At 44.3% G+C, this 18,891-nt stretch overlaps 2 protein-coding genes across 28 annotated transcripts in view; one reads left to right on the top strand and one right to left on the bottom strand.

Annotated features, from left to right (window-relative positions):
• The window catches only part of RRP8 (ribosomal RNA processing 8), a 51,935-nt gene extending 34,363 nt beyond the window's left edge, over positions 1–17,572 (top strand). Inside the window, exon 8 of the mRNA XM_059930998.1 lies at positions 17,440–17,572. Coding sequence (XP_059786981.1) covers positions 17,440–17,541 — 102 coding nt within the window. The 3' untranslated portion in view covers positions 17,542–17,572. The remainder of the gene's footprint in view (positions 1–17,439) is intronic.
• Positions 1–18,891, bottom strand: part of DNHD1 (dynein heavy chain domain 1) — an 87,742-nt gene that overhangs the window by 10,024 nt on the left and 58,827 nt on the right. For all 27 annotated transcript variants that reach the window (XM_059930984.1, XM_059930982.1, XM_059930966.1 and 24 more), the window contains 8 exons: positions 9,375–10,971; positions 8,972–9,180; positions 8,569–8,773; positions 8,391–8,493; positions 4,441–4,590; positions 4,010–4,192; positions 3,453–3,884; positions 2,765–3,236 (listed from right to left, as the gene is read on the bottom strand). In XM_059930984.1, coding sequence (XP_059786967.1) covers positions 2,765–3,236; positions 3,453–3,884; positions 4,010–4,192; positions 4,441–4,590; positions 8,391–8,493; positions 8,569–8,773; positions 8,972–9,180; positions 9,375–10,971 — 3,351 coding nt within the window. The remainder of the gene's footprint in view (positions 1–2,764; positions 3,237–3,452; positions 3,885–4,009; positions 4,193–4,440; positions 4,591–8,390; positions 8,494–8,568; positions 8,774–8,971; positions 9,181–9,374; positions 10,972–18,891) is intronic.

Below are 18,891 nucleotides of genomic sequence, written 5' to 3'. Positions count from 1 at the left end.
TCTGTCTCTTATAAGGACACTTGTCATTGGACTTAGGCCAACCCTTGGAAATCTAGGATGGTCTCATTACAAGACCCTGAACTTAATTACATCTGCAAAGACTCTTTTTCCAAAAAAAGGTCACATTCATAGGTTCTGGAGGTTAGGATGTGGATATATCTTTTGGGTGTACACCATTCAACCCACTACAATGTGATAAATGAACATACCAAGGATCATAGGTCAGAAAGGTAGAAGATTCTGGGTGCTTGAAGTCAACACTGAAGCCCTGTACCTGTTTATCCCAGTCCATCTTATAATGTGAGATGAATAAATCCCATGGTGAGTTGGATTTTTGTTACTGGTAGTGAGAGCATTCCTAACTGATAGAGCACACTGGGGAGTAAGGGCAAATGAGGATTTTTCTTTTCCCTACTGGGAAGGTAGTTAGGCTATGTGTTGGGTAAGAAGTTAGCTTATCTCATGGGACTTGGACCATGTGCTCACTGAACTTTAGTGGATTTAGTAGAAAATACTGGAGCATGCTGGCTACTTCTCTACTTAGATGAGAGAAACAACCTCCAGAAAAAACTTTCAGGGAATTCCTTTCTTCTCATATCAAGAAATTTCAGATCACACATGATCAGATACTCATGCAACTTGCTGATTTATAAAAAATGATTTTGTATATCATGTCACATGGAATAGGAAATTATGGGCTATTGGAGGAGCCTGGAAAATCAGGGAAGCCTCCAGGTTCATCCGAAGCACTTCTCTCTATGCATTCCCTGCTTGACAAGAAATAGTCTCCCTCCCCCTTTTGATTTGCATACAGCCCAAATAGGGGCTCCATTCCATGGCCAGTTAGCCTAAGCTCACTACTCAGACTATTTTCTTACTACAGCTCTGAGGTGAAGGCCAAGGTTTAGATGGATGACAGTTACACTAAGGCTTAGTGGAATTTGTGGAGCCCCCAGAACCAATATTAAGAGACAGAAGCCAGAAGCTGGGGTTTAAATTCAATAATGAGAATGTATCAATATTTCTGGCATCTGTTAATAGCTAATAGAGTCCTTACAAATGAAATCTGCAGGAAAAAAGATGAGAGATTTTAAGGGATTAGCCGGAAAATCTCCCATCTGGTAACAAGTGATCTGTGTTTGCTTAATTTTAAGGCAAATCCTAAGGCCCCATACCCATTCCAATAGGAAGCGGACATTTATGGCATAACGGCTATGAACAGGGGACTTTTGCCCAACTTTCCTCTCACAGGTAGCCCTGGGGACAATGGGCAAGGAAAATTATGCTATTCATCAGAACTCAGGGCAGCTGAACTGGCTGTCCAAGAACTCACTCCAGTGAGTTCCATCAGCCAGTGAAATGATGCTAATCATTTGTCTTACTATATCTGTCTAGCATTGTACAGTACATGCTAGAGACCAATATACAGCGTGCACTTCTTACCCTTTCCAAGTTTCTAAACAGAAGTTTATTATAGTTATCTTGATTTGATTTTGCTTCACTTTGCATATCAGGTGTATTGGTATGGTGAGATTCAGCGTGTCATGTAGCATAGGTTACAGAATCATGAAGAGCCACATCCAGATCTGATCAAGAGCAACAAACATCATTCAGAGTTTCAGCACTCAGAATTGGGTATAGCAGCTAGATGTTTCTTTCAGGGTGTCTCTTATTAGAGAGGGGGTAAATTAATTTATAGATACACATGTGATAGCTGTATAATGGACGTTTTTGTAATGGTGTATGGGAACAACAGAGAGACAGAAAGTTGTGCTGGACAGCCAAGGGATGGACGGTAATAATGATAGCAGTAATATATTGGTAGTAATAATGACTAATGTTTTTGAGAACTTATTATATATTAGGCACTGTGTTAGAACTCTTTCTTCATGAATTATCTTAATACTCACAACAATTTATGAGATGGGTATAATTAAGACCCTCATTTTATTGGCAAATAAACTTGGGCTTAGAGGGTTAAATACCTTGCCTGGGTCACACAGCTAACAAAGGACAGATATTTGACCCAGATAGTCTGCTTATAGAGCCCCTGTTACAGACAAATTTATTATACACCTTCTATTCTAGATGTCTATTGCTCTTACCAGTACAACCCTCAACCCCTTCTTCTGGGAAATAAACACTCTCCCTTCCCCTAGGAAATGCTCCTTCTGATGCTCTACCCAGATGGGTCCCTGATCCAAGCAGGACCAATAGAAATATTTCCCCGGAATTCCTGAACATGGGATAAATTTGGGTAAAGCTCTGAGTTGTAGTTCAAGTTTCTAATAGTGCTGAGCAGATCAGGATGCGGAAGATCATGGTCAGCCACGTAGATTCAGAATCATTGCAATATGGGCCCAAAAATGTAAATGTGACCTAATTTATTAATACCATGTTGGCTGGGGACTTCCCTGGTGGTCCAGTGGGTAAGACTCCGTGCTCCCAATGCAGGGGGCCCGGGTTCGATCCCTGGTCAGGGGACTAGATCCCGCATGCATGCCGCAGCTAAGAGTCTGCGTGCTGCAACTAAAAGATCCTGCATGCCGCAACTAAAGATCCCGCGTGCCGCAACCAAGACCCGGCAGAGCCAAAATAAATAAATAAATATTTTTAAAAAATATCATGTTGGCTAATGAAATCTGGGATACCCTGGCCATAAAAATTTAGTGTCTTCATTATGAAAGGGAAGAGCACATGTGGCTGAGAGTGTTGGGCAGCTCAGACACCCAAGATGCACTGGGTTTACTATCCCTGGCTTTACCTCTGCCTTTGGTGGGACCTGTGGCCAAGCATCCAGCCTCTTCTAGAGGCAGTGGGTTCAGCCAGATGAGGGCCTGGTTGCTGGGGTCAAGCAGCAGGGGCCAACGGCAACTGAAGTAGTGAGTGTGACTTCGCAGAAGCAGGCCTGCCAGGCGGGCTGACTTTGCCTTGGGCTTCAGGTCTCGGTCCCAATGTAACTGTTCAGATTCAGAGCTCAGCAAGGCCAGAAGGCTGAAGGGAGAGCATGTGGAGAGCAGGGGTTTCTTTGGTGGCGTGATGACAGATTTCTGCATCTGCTTCAGTGCCTGTGCCACGTCATCTGGGCCCAGCGGCTCCTGACAGCCCCTACAGAGAGCCAGCCACTTGTCAAGTAGCTCCTGGCGCCGCATTGGTGGGAAGGGACCCAGGTAGCTGATGGCAGCTGAACACAAGACAGCATCTCCGAACACAGTCGTGCAGTGCCCCTTCAACTTCTGGTGTGGAAGGGAAGACCAGAGGGTGTGTAGGCCAGCGGGGAGGGTAGAGGCAGAGGGTCTGGCAGAGAGGGAGCAAGGCAGGGTGTGGAGGAAAGCGTGGCAAGGAGGGCAGAGTGGGACAGAAGAAGGCAGTGAGGGCACGGGGAGGAGCAGAGGAGTGGGACTGTGGTGCCGAAATGGACTTTAGGGGGCAGCCTAGGAGGGGCTGGTTACCTGGAGCTCTGTAGTCCAGGAATGCATGGGCGTGAGCAGTGCAGCCTTGATGGGCCACTTGTGATGATGGCCACACTGTGCCTGACCGAGTTTCTCTGCCACATGCTTGTGGGAAGCCTGGGCATCTTCCAGCTTCTTGGACAGGGCCAAACTGTACGCTAGGATCTCCTGGGCCTGGAACTGGTACTGGCCCAGGCGGGCCTGCTCCCGAGCCAGTGTCGCCTCCACCTGCCGCAACAGCAGGCCCGTGGGCAGTCCTCGGCGCCGTGCCAGCCCGTAGCACAGAACGGCCCAGAGCCAGGCTGCCAGCCTTGCTGCAGGTGTGCTCACTGCCCGCAAGGCTGCATCGCTCATGCCTGGAGCCTTCAGAGCTAGGTTTAACTTTATCATCTCTGAGTCTGTCATCTTCTCCTTGGGGAAGAACACCAGCTCCTGGGAGAGTGTGTGTTAAGAAGGGTGGGGGAAGACATAGGTGCTCTGAACCTTGCCCCACAGCCTTGCCAAGTCTCCCCTCCATGCCTCCACTCTCCTCCTCCATTGCGCCCCACATTCCCTACCTGATAAAAATCCTCAGTGCACAGCAGCTGCTTGGCACTGGCCCAGCCTGTTTCGCGGTGGAAGAGGTCACACAGAGCATCGGTCACCTGGACCACAGATTCTGGTGGCGCTCGATAGCTCCGTATCTCCTCAAAGTCAGCCACCTGCAGCTGGCTCAGGGGCCCCAGAAATGCCTTGCCCATCTGAATGAGGAGAGATGGGCTCTTGAAGTGAGCTCCCAGAATGTCCTCTTTCTTCAGTGTATTTCCAGGAGGGATCATCTTCTCCTAGGGTCCCCTAAGGGACCATACCCCAAGCCATCTTATTACCTTTCCCCCTCCCCCAGGAGACTTCATGAGAAGTCAACCCATCCTCTCCTCTGGGCCTCCCGTGAGGGGTTGTCCTCTTCCAAGAGAGGAGCAGTGCCGGGCAGGCAGCAGGAAGAGCCCACCTGCTCCAGGAAAGCCTCATGCTGAGCCCGGAGGGCATCCCGCTGCTTGCTCAGGTTCTCAATGAGGTTCTCCTGCTGCCGACACTCTGCCAGCTGCCGCTTGTGCAGAAGCTTGTTTTGGTCTAGCTGATGATGCAGTCTGCCGAGGCTCTGTGAACAGAGTTCAGGCTCTGTAGCTCTAGATCCCGGGCCAGGTGGGACTACCCCAAGGGAAGACCCCATGGGCTTGGACTCAGGCGTACTCCTCACTCGATAGTCAGGGTGACCAAGTTGAACCTCAGATAGGCCACAGATACATGCTGAGCTCTGAAAGTGTCATTTTCTTATGTGTGAGTTATACATCTAGTAATGCAGCCCCGAGTGGGTGGGTGCTTCTCCTGACCTACCATATAGGCCCAGGAAGTCTGAGTCCAAAGCCTGCACACTAACCATTGGGCTACACTCTTACTTGACCCATTAGTGGCATTTGCCACAGAGGACAGCTCCCCCCTCTTGAACATTCTCCTCCTTTGACTTTCATGAGCCCATGTTCTTCTTTGGCTTTCTCCAGCTTCTGTGGCTGCTCTTTCTCAGTCTCTTCCTCTGCCATCCCTTAAATATTTCTCAGAAATTTTTTCAGGGCCGCCTTCTCTTCTCAGCCTACACTTCTGGGCACCCTCCTTAATCTCATGGCTCTGATTACCACTTATACCTTAACAACTTCCAAATCTTCATATCTAGCCAGATTCTTTCCCAAGACCCACACCCCCGTATCCATCCACTTAGTGGGAATCTCCTCTTCGGTGTCTCACAGGCCCCTCAGACTCCACGTGTCCAGAAGTGAACGTATTAGCTATGCCTCCTCAGATCTCTTGCAATCTTACTCATCTCTTCATGTGTTCTTTTCTCAGAGAACTGTGGCAAAATACATCAAAGTTTCCCAAGGAAGAAACCTAATTGTTACCCTGACTCCATCTCTTCTAGTCCCCCAAACCCAACCCATCTTCAAGGCCTTTTGGTTCCACCTCCTAAACGTCTCTCATATCTACTCCCATCCCCAACACCATCATTCACGCCCATGCTCTCTCACTCCTGACCTTCTGCACTGGCTTCCTAACTCCTACTCCCCATCCTCTAACTGGCTTTTCATGCTGCAGCCTAATTGGTTTTCTCAAAGCCAAATATCGTATCATCATGTCCCTTAACACTTGCCACTTTTTTCATTTGGTTTACAATGCCTCCATGACCAGGAGGCCTCTACTCATCTTTCCAACCTCATTTCCTTTTCCTCTCCCAGAACTCTGCTCTCCAGCCATTCCTGACTTTCAGCTCCTCCAAGGTGGCACACATCCTCTTGCCTCTGGGCCTTTGCACCTGCTGTTACTTCAGCCTGTGACACTCTTCCCAAACCCTTTTATACGTAATCTTACCTAACCTTCAGGTATCACCCTTGATACTTCATTCATTTGTTTACATATTTAAGGAATGCTTTTGAACACCTGCCGTGTTCTACACGTGCCTCTGTGCTACATACTGTGTGGCACTGTGCTTTCTCTAGAAAGTCTTTCTTGATACTTCAGAGCACCCTGGACTTGTTCTGTCATAACACACTGTTTTGTAATCGCCTGCATGAGCCTATATCTTCCAGTAAACTAGGCACCACGAAGTCAAGGGCAGTGTCTTATCTTTCTTATTAGGAGGCAGTCTAATACATGATAACATTTATTGGGCTCTTGCTATGTGCCGGCACTTTGAAGTGCTTTACATGTAAGGTCTCATTTAATTCTCATCCTAACCTCTCTGGATCTGAGTTTTCTCATCTGTAAAACGGAAGAAAGGATGGCCTCCTTAGAAAAGTTGAGGCGAAAATTCTATCTATCTATCTAGATGTAAGCATAGATGTAGACATGGACAAAAATATTAATGAGTGCTCGGACAAAAAATATGGAGTTCAATTAATTTTTGTTGAGTACAGTAATAAATAAATGAACCAACTGAATATGAGAGGGAAAAGAGATGGAGGGGTCCAGAATGACTCCGGGGATTTAGCTTAAATGACTAAGTGGATGGTGGTGCCATTTCCTGAGGTAGACAACATTGAAAGAAGTACACACCATTATGGCTGTTGAGTGAATGCCCCTGAGACTATGAAAATCTCATATCCAGATTTTGGGGTTCTTATGTTGTGCTGATGTAACTGACCCAGGGATCAAAGAATAATAACACCCCTAAGCCATATCAACAATTCCTGGTGTTATCCATTTTGGGAAAACGTAAGGCCCAAGACAAGAAACTGAAATTTGGAAAACATGGGAAAGAGGACTCCTGTCCATCTATGAACTTCTCAATTTTTTGCATCTCAACTGAGTCTTCATGTTTAATCTAAGCTAGTGACCCTCTGTGGCTGATGGTAGGCGGGCACCAGTACTATGAGGACTGCACAGAACACATGTGGAGTAGATACATGTACTTAGACACAATGTAAGCCATGCCCCTGGAGTTGTGCAACACTGGATGACAGCCCTGAGGGCACCCATCAGAAGAGGCGGGTTAGGCATTGGGAGCTGGAAGCCCTGAAAGCCCAGTAGAAAGTAACTCAGATTATCTGCTCATAAATTGATCACTAGTTTACTTCACTGTAGTTATCTCTGAACCTTCATCAAAAAGTCTTGTGTCTGGGCTTCCCTGGTGGTGCAGTGGTTGAGAGTCTGCCTGCCAATGGAGGGGACACGGGTTCGAGCCCTGGTCTGGGAAGATCCCACATGCCGCAGAGCAGCTAAGCCCGTGTGCCACAACTACTGAGCCTGCGCGTCTGGAGCCTGTGCTCCGCAACAAGAGAGGCCGCGATAATAAGAGGCCCGCGCACCGCGATGAAGAGTGGCCCCCACTTGCCACAACTAGAGAAAGCCCTCGCACAGAAACGAAGACCCAACACAGACATAAATAAAAATAAATAAATAAATAAATAATTTTAAAAAAAAGTCTTGTGTAGCAGGAAGGAAAAAAAAAATGCAATTTCAGAATTCCTCTTATTAAAAACAAAACGAAAGAAAAAAATGTCTTTATTTTAGAAAAACACTATTAACTAAGAGTGTTTGACTATAGAAGGTGTGATGCCCCCACTGCTACCAGTTTTAGCTAGATATGAGCGGTTTGTTTATTCAAAGAAGAAATTGCTCTGTATAAGAAAGCAACAGGATTTAGGGTTTGGACTAGAAAGAAAAACCTCTTATTACATGAGCACTGTATTTGGGGAGCTCTAAAGGAAAAGTGGGGTGGCTGAATAGCATTGCGGAACAGTATTGTGGAGATGGGAGGAGGAGAGAAAAGTCCGTCACTAGCAAATGCCCTGTAGAGGAAGGTGACAGAGAAAACTTCAGGACACTGAGCTCTAGTATGCCATTTAATCTATTTCTGGTTCTGTTCTAGAATGTAAATGGCCCCCACAGCCATCTCCCATCCGCTGTATATAACAGTGTATATTTTTATATATACAGTGTATATATTTGTGTATTTGGTGCTTTTGTGGAAGGAAGCCGTGCAGGGACAAAGCAGCATGGGAAGAGAGGACAGCTACAGGAGGTGTGCCAACCAGCAGTGATAGAGAATCCAGGAGAAGAGGATTACAATGAGAGGGGACCATGAGGATGTAATCCTGCCCCATCCCCAGTGGGGATCTCTGGAGAGCTTGGGGAGCATACTGAAATTCACACAGTCAAGGTACTAGGGACAACCAGAAGCAGACACTTGGGTTTCATGTGTTTAGAGGAACCAGCCCGATCTCAGCTGCGCCATGGGGAACTTTGAGCCTGAGCTCTAAAGGAGGAGGTGGCAGGAATTAGATCCCCTGGGGAAAGGGGGACTCTCAGGAGACAAGAACAAAGGTTCCGTCTGTATGGTTCCTCCAAAGTCCCCGTTTGGGCTCCTGCTTTGACCCTACTGTGCACGCCTCAAAATCCTCTCCCCTTTACCTTGCGGGAGTCTTTCAGCTGCTGCTCCAAGCTGACGACCAGGTTGGCGTGGGCACTGTGCTGCTCAGTCAGCATCCTCAGGTTTCCCAGGGCATCCTGGATCCTGAAGACACAGTGTGCCAGTGAGTGGACCCGAGGGAGCAGAAGGAGGTACAGGGGAGGGAATGGGGCCACTCACCGCTGGGCCTTGTTCTTAATCTGCAGGGTCATCTGTTGCTGCAGCAGCACGAAGTTGTCCAGGAAGTCCAGGAAGGCCTTGGGGGTGACGAGAGGCAATTCCGGGCACAGGTGCCCGTGGTAGCTGGCAGCCGAAAGGTGGATGAGAGCCATGGATTTGGCCACACTGGGAATTGAGGCCTGAAGGTCTGGGCACTTCAAGAAGTCTGCAATAGGCATGGCTTTAGCCTGGACTTGTGAGTTCGTAGGGGAAGAAATGACAGAGACCCTCTCCTGGCTCAGGAAGGAGGGCAGAAGAGGTGAAGGGGGCTCAACTAGGTTCTAGAGAGAGAGACTGACCTAATTAATAATCCTCTTTAGAACCTGGTCAAGATGAGTGGCAAGGACAGGTAAAAAGGGCTCACCGTCATCAAGGGGTGGGCTCTGAGCACCCTCCAGATGGTGCTGGGCCACACTGACCAGGGAATCTTGGTCCCAGGGTTCATAGCAGTCAGTGCTGGCGATGGCCAGTTGAAGGAGCCTCAGGAAAAGGGTGGAGGGCAGCTGTTTGTGGGCCTGGTCATCTCCGATCAGGATGAACATGTGCAGGTGGCTGCACACCTGCTGGTAGAACCTGTGGGGCAGGAGCTCAGATACCGTCCTCCGCTTTATCCCTGTTTGCCCATCTAGGTCCCCATCCCAACCTGACGCCTCAGCCCTGCTCTCCTGTGCCCTCACAGTAGCCCTTCGGTTTTGTGGGGGGTTTTGGCCTTTGGCCAGGGTGGGGCAAGAGCAGAGCAGCCCCTACCTTGGGGTTCTTGGCCTCACCTCTGCAGCAGCATTTCCTTCTTGACGTTCTGCTTGACACTAAGGTTGTCCCTGGGGAGATGTTCTTCAATGTTGTCCAGATCTGCCTCTGTGTACTGGTCAGGGAACCTGCCTGAGGTTGCCAGGGCCAGCAGGCGATGAAGGGTAGTGAGATTCACACCCTTGGGCACCAGCAGGGCCACTGGCTGGCCTAACATGCCAGCATGCCAGCTGGCATCCCGTAGACACTGGAGAATGGCCTCCTCTGATCCACGTGGCAGATGGAAGAGGCGGGCCTGACAAATGCTAGCAGCCAGAGTGACGGCAGTACGGCGCCCAGTCCCCTGAGCCCCCGAGAGCAGGAGGCCATGCTGCCTGGGCCTGGCTAGCACCCGGACCAGGCGGGCCACGTGCTGGGCCATCGAGCGGCACCGGGCCAGGTGGGGGCTCAGCTTCAGCTGCGCAGCCGATGCGGCCAGCTGCTCCTCCAGGCTCACCCACTGCCGTTCCAGGTACAAGTTGGAGCTCTCCGAGTTGGACCGTAGTATCAGTTCCTGACTGAAGACCAGGTCTGAGGGCTTTTCCTGGGGACAGAGCAGTAGCACTGGGAACAACAGGGGGGAGGTCACGTCTGCCTGGGTTGTCTTCTGCCACCAGTTCTTGGATCTGTTATTCAGCTGGAGTTTGTAGCTGGAGGTCCCTGTGCCTTCCTCCTGGCTTATCTTCTGACTTAAGCTCCCTGTGGTCGCCCTCTTTACTGGTGCTCTGGATGGTGCTGAATCATTGGACAGTGAGCCTGTGGCCTGAAGGCCGCACGGGTCCTCCTCCTCCTCGGTCTCACCGCCGCTGTTGCTCAAGTCCTCCCACTGGGCCAGCTCCCCTTCGGATTCCACTTCAGGCACCCTCTCTTCCTCCTCCTCCTCCTCGTAGCCCTTGCCCAAGCTCTGGGGCGCTGGCCCACAGCAGAAAACATTCTGAGCTACCTCTAGGAGCAGGTTGGCACAGAAGGAGCGTTCCCTGGGGCTGTCCAGCCGGTCACAAAAGGTTCTCTGTGCCTCATGCAACCAAAGACGCACTATGTTGCGCGTGGCCATCATGACTGCCAGGCGGGTGCCACGTAAGCCGGACACCCGGCGCAGGTGCTCCTGGTGGTTGGGACAATCCACAAAACCCCGGGAGCCCACCCTGATGGGCAGCAGCTGCAGGCTGCCCAGCAGCTGGCTCACAGAGTGCAGGGAGAAGCGGTAGTGTGGGCGGAGGGGTGAGGGCAGAAAGCAGTTGCCCACCGCCTCCCAGGCCTCCACTGAGGCCCGGACCAGGGCTCTTGCTAGAACGCTCTCCCGCTCCACAGAGGGGAAGCTCTCGAGCCAGGCCTGGATGCTGGGCACGTGCCTGCTCAGCAGCGTGGCCGGGGTCACGCTGCCCAGGGCCAGCACGGTGAAGAGCCGAGAGAGGCGTGGGCACAGCGGGAGCTCGCAGAAGCCTGGCACTGTGGCAGTGGCGAGGAAGTTGACTATAGGCTGCAGCGTCTGCACCTCCAAGGTGCTGTGGGCATACACAGTGCCGTCTATGGCCTGGCGCAGAGTCTCCAACACTGGCTGACAGCTCTTCTCTGGGTCTGTGGGCCGTGAAGAATAACAGAGAGAACAGGCGTAAGTCCGCATGACAGTGTCACCCCACTCCTCCTCTCCCTGCCTCACTGGGTCTGCTCCTGGCACACACGGGGTTCTAAGGAATTTTATGCATCTGGTGTGTTGGGACTTGGTCATGTCTGAGTAAGTTCTTCTCTCTCCCTCGCACTCTCCTTAGGAGTGAGTGATTTTTTCCCCTCTTCTGCCCCAAATCCTACCTCTAAGACCAATTACATATTCCTTAACTGAAGGTTAATGAGTGGGAAGGTTTGGAAACTGAGACTGATGGAAACATGATCTGACCACAATAGAGGGAAAAGCGCAATCATCACAGTCAAACATAGTTGAGTTATATCTCATGCACACTTTTATAAAGTCAACTTTATTAAGAAATTATTTATATAAAATAAAATGTACATATTTTAAATAGTTCAATGAGTTTTGACAAATGTGTATGCCTGTGTAACCACCACCCCAATGATACTTAGGACACTTTCATTGCCCCAGAAAGTTCCCTCATGCCCCGTCACAGTCAATCCCCGTCACACTGTCCCAGGAATTTCTATCTGATCTGATTTCTTTCACTATGGATTAGCTTTGCCTGTTCTAGAACTTCATATAAGGGAATCATACAGTATGTAGTTTACCGTGTCTGGCTTCTTTCACTCAGCGTGATTTTGAGATTCATCCGTGTTTGGCGTGTATCAGTAGTTTGTTCTATTTCATTGCTGAGTGATGTTTCATTATGAAAATGTCACAATTTGTAGATCCACTGACACATTGATGGACTTTTACGTTGTTTCCAGGTTTTGACTATTCAGAATAATGCTATGAACATTCATGTATAAGTTTATTTGAGAACATACATGTGCTTTCACTTCACTTGGGTAAATACCTATGAGAAGAACAGCTGGGTCATATAGTAAGCATACATTTAATTTGTAAGAACTGTCACACTTTTTTTTTTTCATAGTGGTTGTATCATTTTACACTACCAGCAAAGTGTGAGGGTTTCACTTTCTCCACATTTCACAATTATTATCGGTCTTTCTAATTATAATCTTTCTAGGTGTGAAGTACTGTCCCACGGTGGTTTTAATTTGCAGTTCACTGATGCCTAATAATATCGAGCACCTTTTCATGTGCTATTGGCCACTCATATATTTTTCTTTTGTGAAGTGTCTATTCAAGTCTTCTCCATTTTTTTAATGAAATTTTTCTTACTGAGTTATAAGAGCTTTTTATGTATTCTAGGTATAAGTCCTTTGTCAGATATATGTATCATGAATTTTTTCTATGGCTTATTTTTTCATTTTCTTAACAGTGTCTTGAAGGACATAGGTTTTTAATTTTGGTAAAATACAATTTTTTATCTTAAGAAATCACTGCTTCTAACCAAGTTCACACAGATTTTTCTCCAATATTTTTTTAAGTTTTATAGTTTTGGCTTTTGCATTTAGGTCTATAATCCATTTATAATTGATTTTTGTGGATGTTGTGAGGTAGGATTCAAGGTTCATTTTTTTCCCCCCACACAGACATACAGTTGTTTCTGCCCCATTCACTGAAAAGACTATCCTTTCCCTCATTGAATTATCTTGACACACTTGTTGAAAACCAAATGATTGTATATTTGTTCCTTTAAGCTGTATCCATGTCCTTATATCAATATTACACTTTCTTGATTACTGTAACTGTATATAGCAAGTCTTGAAATCACTAGTGTAAGCCCTCCAACTTTGTTCTTCTTTTTCAAAGTTGTTTTGGCCCTTCTAGGTCTTTAGCATTTCCATATAAGTCTCAGAATGAGTCTGTCAATTCCTAAAAAAAAAAAAAAAGAAAAAGCCTGCCCAGATTTAGACTGGGATTACAGTTAATTTATAGATCAATTTGGGGAGAATGAGCACCTTAACGATGTTGACTCTTCTGATCTATGAACATGGTATAGCTCTTCATTTACTTAAATCTCCTTTATCTCAGCAATATTTAGTAATTTTCAGTGTATATCTTTCACTAAGTTTATTCCTAAACACTTTGAGCTTTTAGATGATATTTTAAATATTTAAAAATTTTGATTTCCAATTGTTTGTAATTAGGATATAGAAATAATAATGATTCAACAGATTGACTTTGTATGCTGTGACCCTGCTAAATTCACTTATTTATTCTAATAGTTTTGTAGTTTGTTTTTTTTTTTTTTTGATAGATTCCTTAGGACTCTCCGTGTAGTAAATCATGTTATATGCTAGTAGAGACAGAATTACTTTGTCTTTTCCAATTTTAAAGGCTTTTATTTCTTTTTCTTATTGCACTGATGTGGGTCTCTGGTGCACTATTGAATAGAAGCAGTGAGAGTGGACATTCTTGCTTGTGACTGATCTTATGGAGAAAGTGTTCAATATTTCACAATTAAGTATGTATTAGCTGTAGATTTTAATAGATGCCCTTCATCAAATTGAGAAAATTCCCTTCTTTTCGTAGTTTGCTGGGAGTTACCATAGTGTTGATCTTTTTTTTTTTGGCCGCACTGCAGCATGCAGGATCTTAGTTTCCCAACCAGGGGTCAAACCCATGCCTCCTGCAATGGAAGCATGGAGTCCTAACCACTGGACCACCAGGGAATTCCCAATAGTGTTGAATTTTATCAAATGCATTTTCTTTATCTAATGAGGCGATGTTACACTTTTTCTCCTTTATTCTGTTAATGTCATGAATTACATTGATTTTTGAATGTTGAGTCAACTTTGCATTCTTGGGATATACCCTACTTGATCATAATGTGTTGTTCTTTTCATATGTTGCTGAATTTTACTTAATATCTCATTGAGGATTTTTTAAAATAAATTTATTTATTTTATTTATTTATTTTTGGCTGCATTGGGTCTTCATTGCTGCACGTGGGCTTTCTCTAGTTGCAGCGAGTGGGGGCTACTCTTTGTTGCAGTGTACGGGCTTCTCATTGCGGTGGCTTCTCTTGTTGAGGATTCCAGGCTCTAGGCACACGGGCTTCAGTAGTTGTGGCACGCGGGCTCAGTAGTTGTGGCTCGCAGGCTCTAGAGCACAAGCTGAGTAGTTGTGGTGCACGGGCTTAGTTGCTCCACGGCATGTGGGATCTTCCCTGACTAGGGCTCAAATCCATGTACCCTGCATTGGCAGGTGGATTCTTAACCACGGTGCCACCAGGGAAGTCCCTGAGGATTTATTTTTGCATTTATATTTATGAAAGATCATGGTCTATAATTTATTTTCTTGAAATATCTTTTCAGAACTTGGTATTAGGGTTATGGTGGCCTTATAAAATGAGTGGAAAAGCATTTACTCCATTTTCTGAAAACCTGTGTGTAAGTTTCCATTGTTTTCTTAAATATTGGATATAATTTAACTGTGTAACCTTCCGGGAATGGGGATGTTTATTATTATGAATTCAAATTTTTAATAGACGTATAGGGCTATTCATTTTCTATTCTTTTTCCTCTCGAGTCAGACTTTGATAAGTTGTGTTTATCAAGGCATCTGTCCATTTCATCTAAATTGCTAAATTTATTAGTATAAAGTTTTTCTCAATATTCCCTTGTTATCTTTTTTAACATCTTTAAAATAAAACCTCTTTCATTCCTGATGTTGATAATTTATATTTTCTCATTTTATTTCTTGATTTGTGTTACTTGGCGATTCATTTGATTTATCTTTTTCAAATTTTGGCTGTATTGATATTTTCTGTTGTTTGTGCTTTATTCCATTTCATTGATCTTTATTATTTATCTCCTTCTAATTACTTTGGGCTTAACTTGCTCTTCTTTTTCTAGGTTCTTAAGCTGAAAATACAGATCACTGATTCCAAATTTTTCTTCTTTTCTAATATAAGCATTTAAAGCTATAAACTCTCTGAGCACTGCTTTAGCTACATCCTGCAAATTTTGATGTGTTGTGTTTTCATTATTTTTCAGTTCAAAATATTTTCTGATTTCCCTTGGAGTTTCTTCTTTGATGCATGAGTTATTTAGAAGTGTGCTGTTTAATTTCAAAGAACTGGGGATTTTCTAGGTATCTTATTATTACTGGTTTTTATTGTTACAGTCAGAGAAAAATATTCTGTAAATTGTAATCCTTTGAAATTTATTGAGACTTATTTTATGCATATGGTCTGTCTTGGTGGATGTTCCATGTGCACTTGAAAAGAAAGTGCATTTTGCAGTTAGTGGGTATAATGTTCTCTAAATGTCAACATGGTTGATAGTGTTATTCAGATCTATATCCTTATTTTCTCTATCCTTGTTCTATAAATTATTAAGAGAGGAGTGTTAAATCTCCTACTATGATTTTGAAGCATTACTTTTTAAAAAATATTTATTTATTTATTTTTGGCTGTGTTGGGTCTTCGTTGCCGCGCGTGGGCTTTCTCTAGTTGTGGCGAGAGGGGGCTGCTCTTCATTGCAGTGAGTGGGCTTCTCATTGCGGTGGCTTCTCTTGCTGCGGAGCATGGGCTCTAGGCAGCGCGGGCTTCAGTAGTTGTGGCTCGCGGGCTCTGGAGTGCAGGCTCAGTAGTTATGGTGCACAGACTTAGTTGCTCCACGGCATGTGGGACCTTCCCAGACCAGGGATTGAACCCGTGTCCCCTGCATGGGCAGGCAGATTCTTAACCACTGAGCCACCAGGGAAGGCCCCTTACTAGGATTTTGGACTTGTTATTTCTCCCTCATTTCTGTCCGTTTTTTTTCTTCATATATTTTGAAGCTCTGTTTTAGGTGCATACACATTTTTGACTTTTATGTCTTTCTGATTATTTGAATCTTTTGATTATGAGATCTCCAGCTCTCTATAATACACTTTGTCTTGAAGGACTTTCATATTATTATAGCCACACAACTTTCTTATGCATACTAGTTGTATGGTAAATATTTTGCCTTTAAAAGCATCTATCTGTGTTTTTAATTTAAAGTATATCTCTTAGATAGCATATAGCTACTTCTTACCTTTTCATCTAGTCTAACAAAGCTATCCTTTTATTTAGAGTGTTAGTCCATTTACATTTAATGTAATTACTGATACGGTTGGTTTAAAGTCCACCATATTGAGGCTCTTTAAAAAACTAAAAATAGAGTTACCACATGATCCAGCAATCCCACTCATGGGCATATACCAGGAGAAAACCATAATTTGAAAAGATACATGCACCCCAGTGTTCACTGCAGCACTATTTACAATAGCCAGGACATGGAAGCAACCTAAATGTCCATTGACAGAGGAATGGATAAAGAAGATGTGGTACATATATACAATGGAATATTACTCAGCCATAAAAAAGAACAAAATAAGGCCATTTGCAGCAACATGGATGGACCCAGAGATTGTCATATTGAGTGAAGTAAGTCAGACAGCGAAGGACAAATATCGTATGCTATCACATATGTGGAGTCTAAAACAAATGGTACAAATGAACTTATCTACAAAACAGAAATGGAGTTACAGATTTAGAAAACAATCTTATGGTTACCAGGGGGGACGTGTGGGAGGGATAAATTGGGAGATTGGGATTGACATATACATCACTACTATATATAAAATAGATAACTAATAAGGACCTACTGTATAGCACAGGGAACTCTACTCAATACTCTGTAATGACCTATATGGGAAAAGAATCGAAAAAAGAGTGGATATATGTATATGTATAACTGATTCACTTTGTTGTACAGCTGAAAGTAACACAACGTTGTAAATCACCTATACTCCAATCAAAAATTTTAAAAAGTCCACCATATTGTTGTCTTCTATTTTTTTTACTCCACTGTTGCTCATTTCCTGCTTTCTTTCACATAACTTAAATATTTTTATACCCCACTGTATTTCCTTTATTGGCTTTTTTAGTTATACTCTTTGTTATTAGTATTTAGTGATTTCTCTAGGGCTAACAATATGCCTCCTTAACTTCTCAGTGCTTAGAAGTAACACTGTACCACTTCACACCTCATACCTAACCTTTCCCACTTCCTATTTCACCTTCCTATTTCACATTTCACAAATGTAAGAACCTTAGAATGGTATAATTCAGTTTACTCACTGCTCCCCACCCTGTCCTTTTACTACTGTTCCAATTTTTTTCACTTCTACTTACATTGCCAACTCTATCTAACAATATTATTATTTTTGTTTTAAACTACCAGCTATCTTTAGAAGAAATTAAGAGACAAAAAATGGTTACTTATATGTACCCACATATTTACTGTCCCTGATGCTCTTCATTCTCTTCTGTAGATATGAGTTTCCATATGATATTATTTCCCTTCTACCTAAAGAAAATCTTTTAGCATTTCTTGTAGTACAATTCTAGCAGCAATGAATTTTCTCAGCTTTCATGTATCTGAAATATCTTTATTTTATCCTCATTTATAAAGGTTTCTTTACTCAGTAGAGAATTAGGGTGACAGGGTTTTGTTTTGTTTTTTCCCTTTTAGTACTTTAAAGATGTTGTACTGGGACTTCCCTCGTGGTCCAGTGGTAAAGAATTCACCTTCCAATACAGGGGACAAGGGTTCGATCCCAGGTCAGGGAACTAAGACCCCACACGCCGCGGGGCAACTAAGTCCACGCCCCACAACTACTGAGCTTGCCCGCCTCAGCTAGAGAGCCTGCGTGCCACAAACTACAGAGCTCACATGCTCTGGAACCTGCATGCCACATCTACAGAGCCCACACACCCTGAAGCCTGCATGCCACAACTAGAGATGAGAAAACCCACACACCACAACTAGAGAGAAGCCCGCCTGCCCGCCGCAACGAAAGATCCCCCGTGCCTCAACGAAGATCCCGTATGCCGCAACTAAGAGCCAACACAGCCAAAAATAAGTTAAAAAAAAAAGATGTTGTACCACCACCCTCAGGACTCTGTTATTTCTGATGAGAAGTTAACCATTTTTAATGTTGTTCATGTGTACATTATGTGTCTTTTTTTCCCTCTACTTTCAAAGTTTTTCTTTCTTTGGTTTTTCAGCAAGTTGACTAAGATGTTCCTAGATATGTTTTTCTTTTTATTATCCTACTTGGGGATAACTGAGATTTCTATATCTGAAAGTCAATATTTTTATAGAAATTTGGGAAAATGTAGGCCATTATTTCCTCAAAGATATTTTTCTGCCCTAGTCTCACTCTTCTTTCCTTCTGAAACTCCAACTATATATACATTGGGTTGAAGCTCTTTTCATAGTCAATATTTTTCCACGCTTCAGGGTTCACTGACACTTTCTTTTGCCATTTCCAATGTGCTGTTAAGCTACCCAGTAAATTTTTCATTTCAGTTATTGTATTTTCCAGTTCTACAATTTCCATTTAGTTGTTTTTAGTAGTTTCCATTCCTTTGCTGAGATTACCTCTATGTCCACTCATTAAGCTCATATTTTCCTTTCAGTACTTGGATGCTCTGAAACTCAACTTATAGACCATCTCAGGCTCAGTTTTTTATTGACCATTTTCTCTTGACGGTGGGTCAGTTTTCTGTTTTGTTGTATGTATATTAATTTTTTACTTTATACTGGATGTTTTGGTGGCTTTCACCCAAGGACAGCTTTTACACTGCCAGCTGTGTATACTTCACTCTACAACATTGCTTACAATGTTTTCAACCTTCCTGTTGAAATCTTGTCTTGGTTGCCATTCACAGATCTGGCAGTACCACCTTTTACTCTTTCTATTATCCACTGACATCCTGATTTCTTGTGTGAATTCACTGAGAAGGCCAAATAATTTAGTTGGAAGAAATTGCTGGTTTTTAGCCAAGCAGGCTTAAATTTTAATCTTGGTCTGATACTTACTGGCTAGAGTGTCTTGGTCAAGTTATAAAATCTCCCAGTTTCTTTATCTTTAAAATAATCATAACAAATCTCCATCTTATTAGGCTTTTATGAACACTA

The sequence above is a fragment of the Balaenoptera ricei genome, chromosome 8, assembly GCF_028023285.1.
Source record: "Balaenoptera ricei isolate mBalRic1 chromosome 8, mBalRic1.hap2, whole genome shotgun sequence".
In the NCBI taxonomy this organism is placed as follows: Eukaryota; Metazoa; Chordata; class Mammalia; order Artiodactyla; family Balaenopteridae; genus Balaenoptera; species Balaenoptera ricei.
Note: the sequence above shows the minus strand (reverse complement) of the source record. Positions and strands in the feature narration are given on the sequence as shown.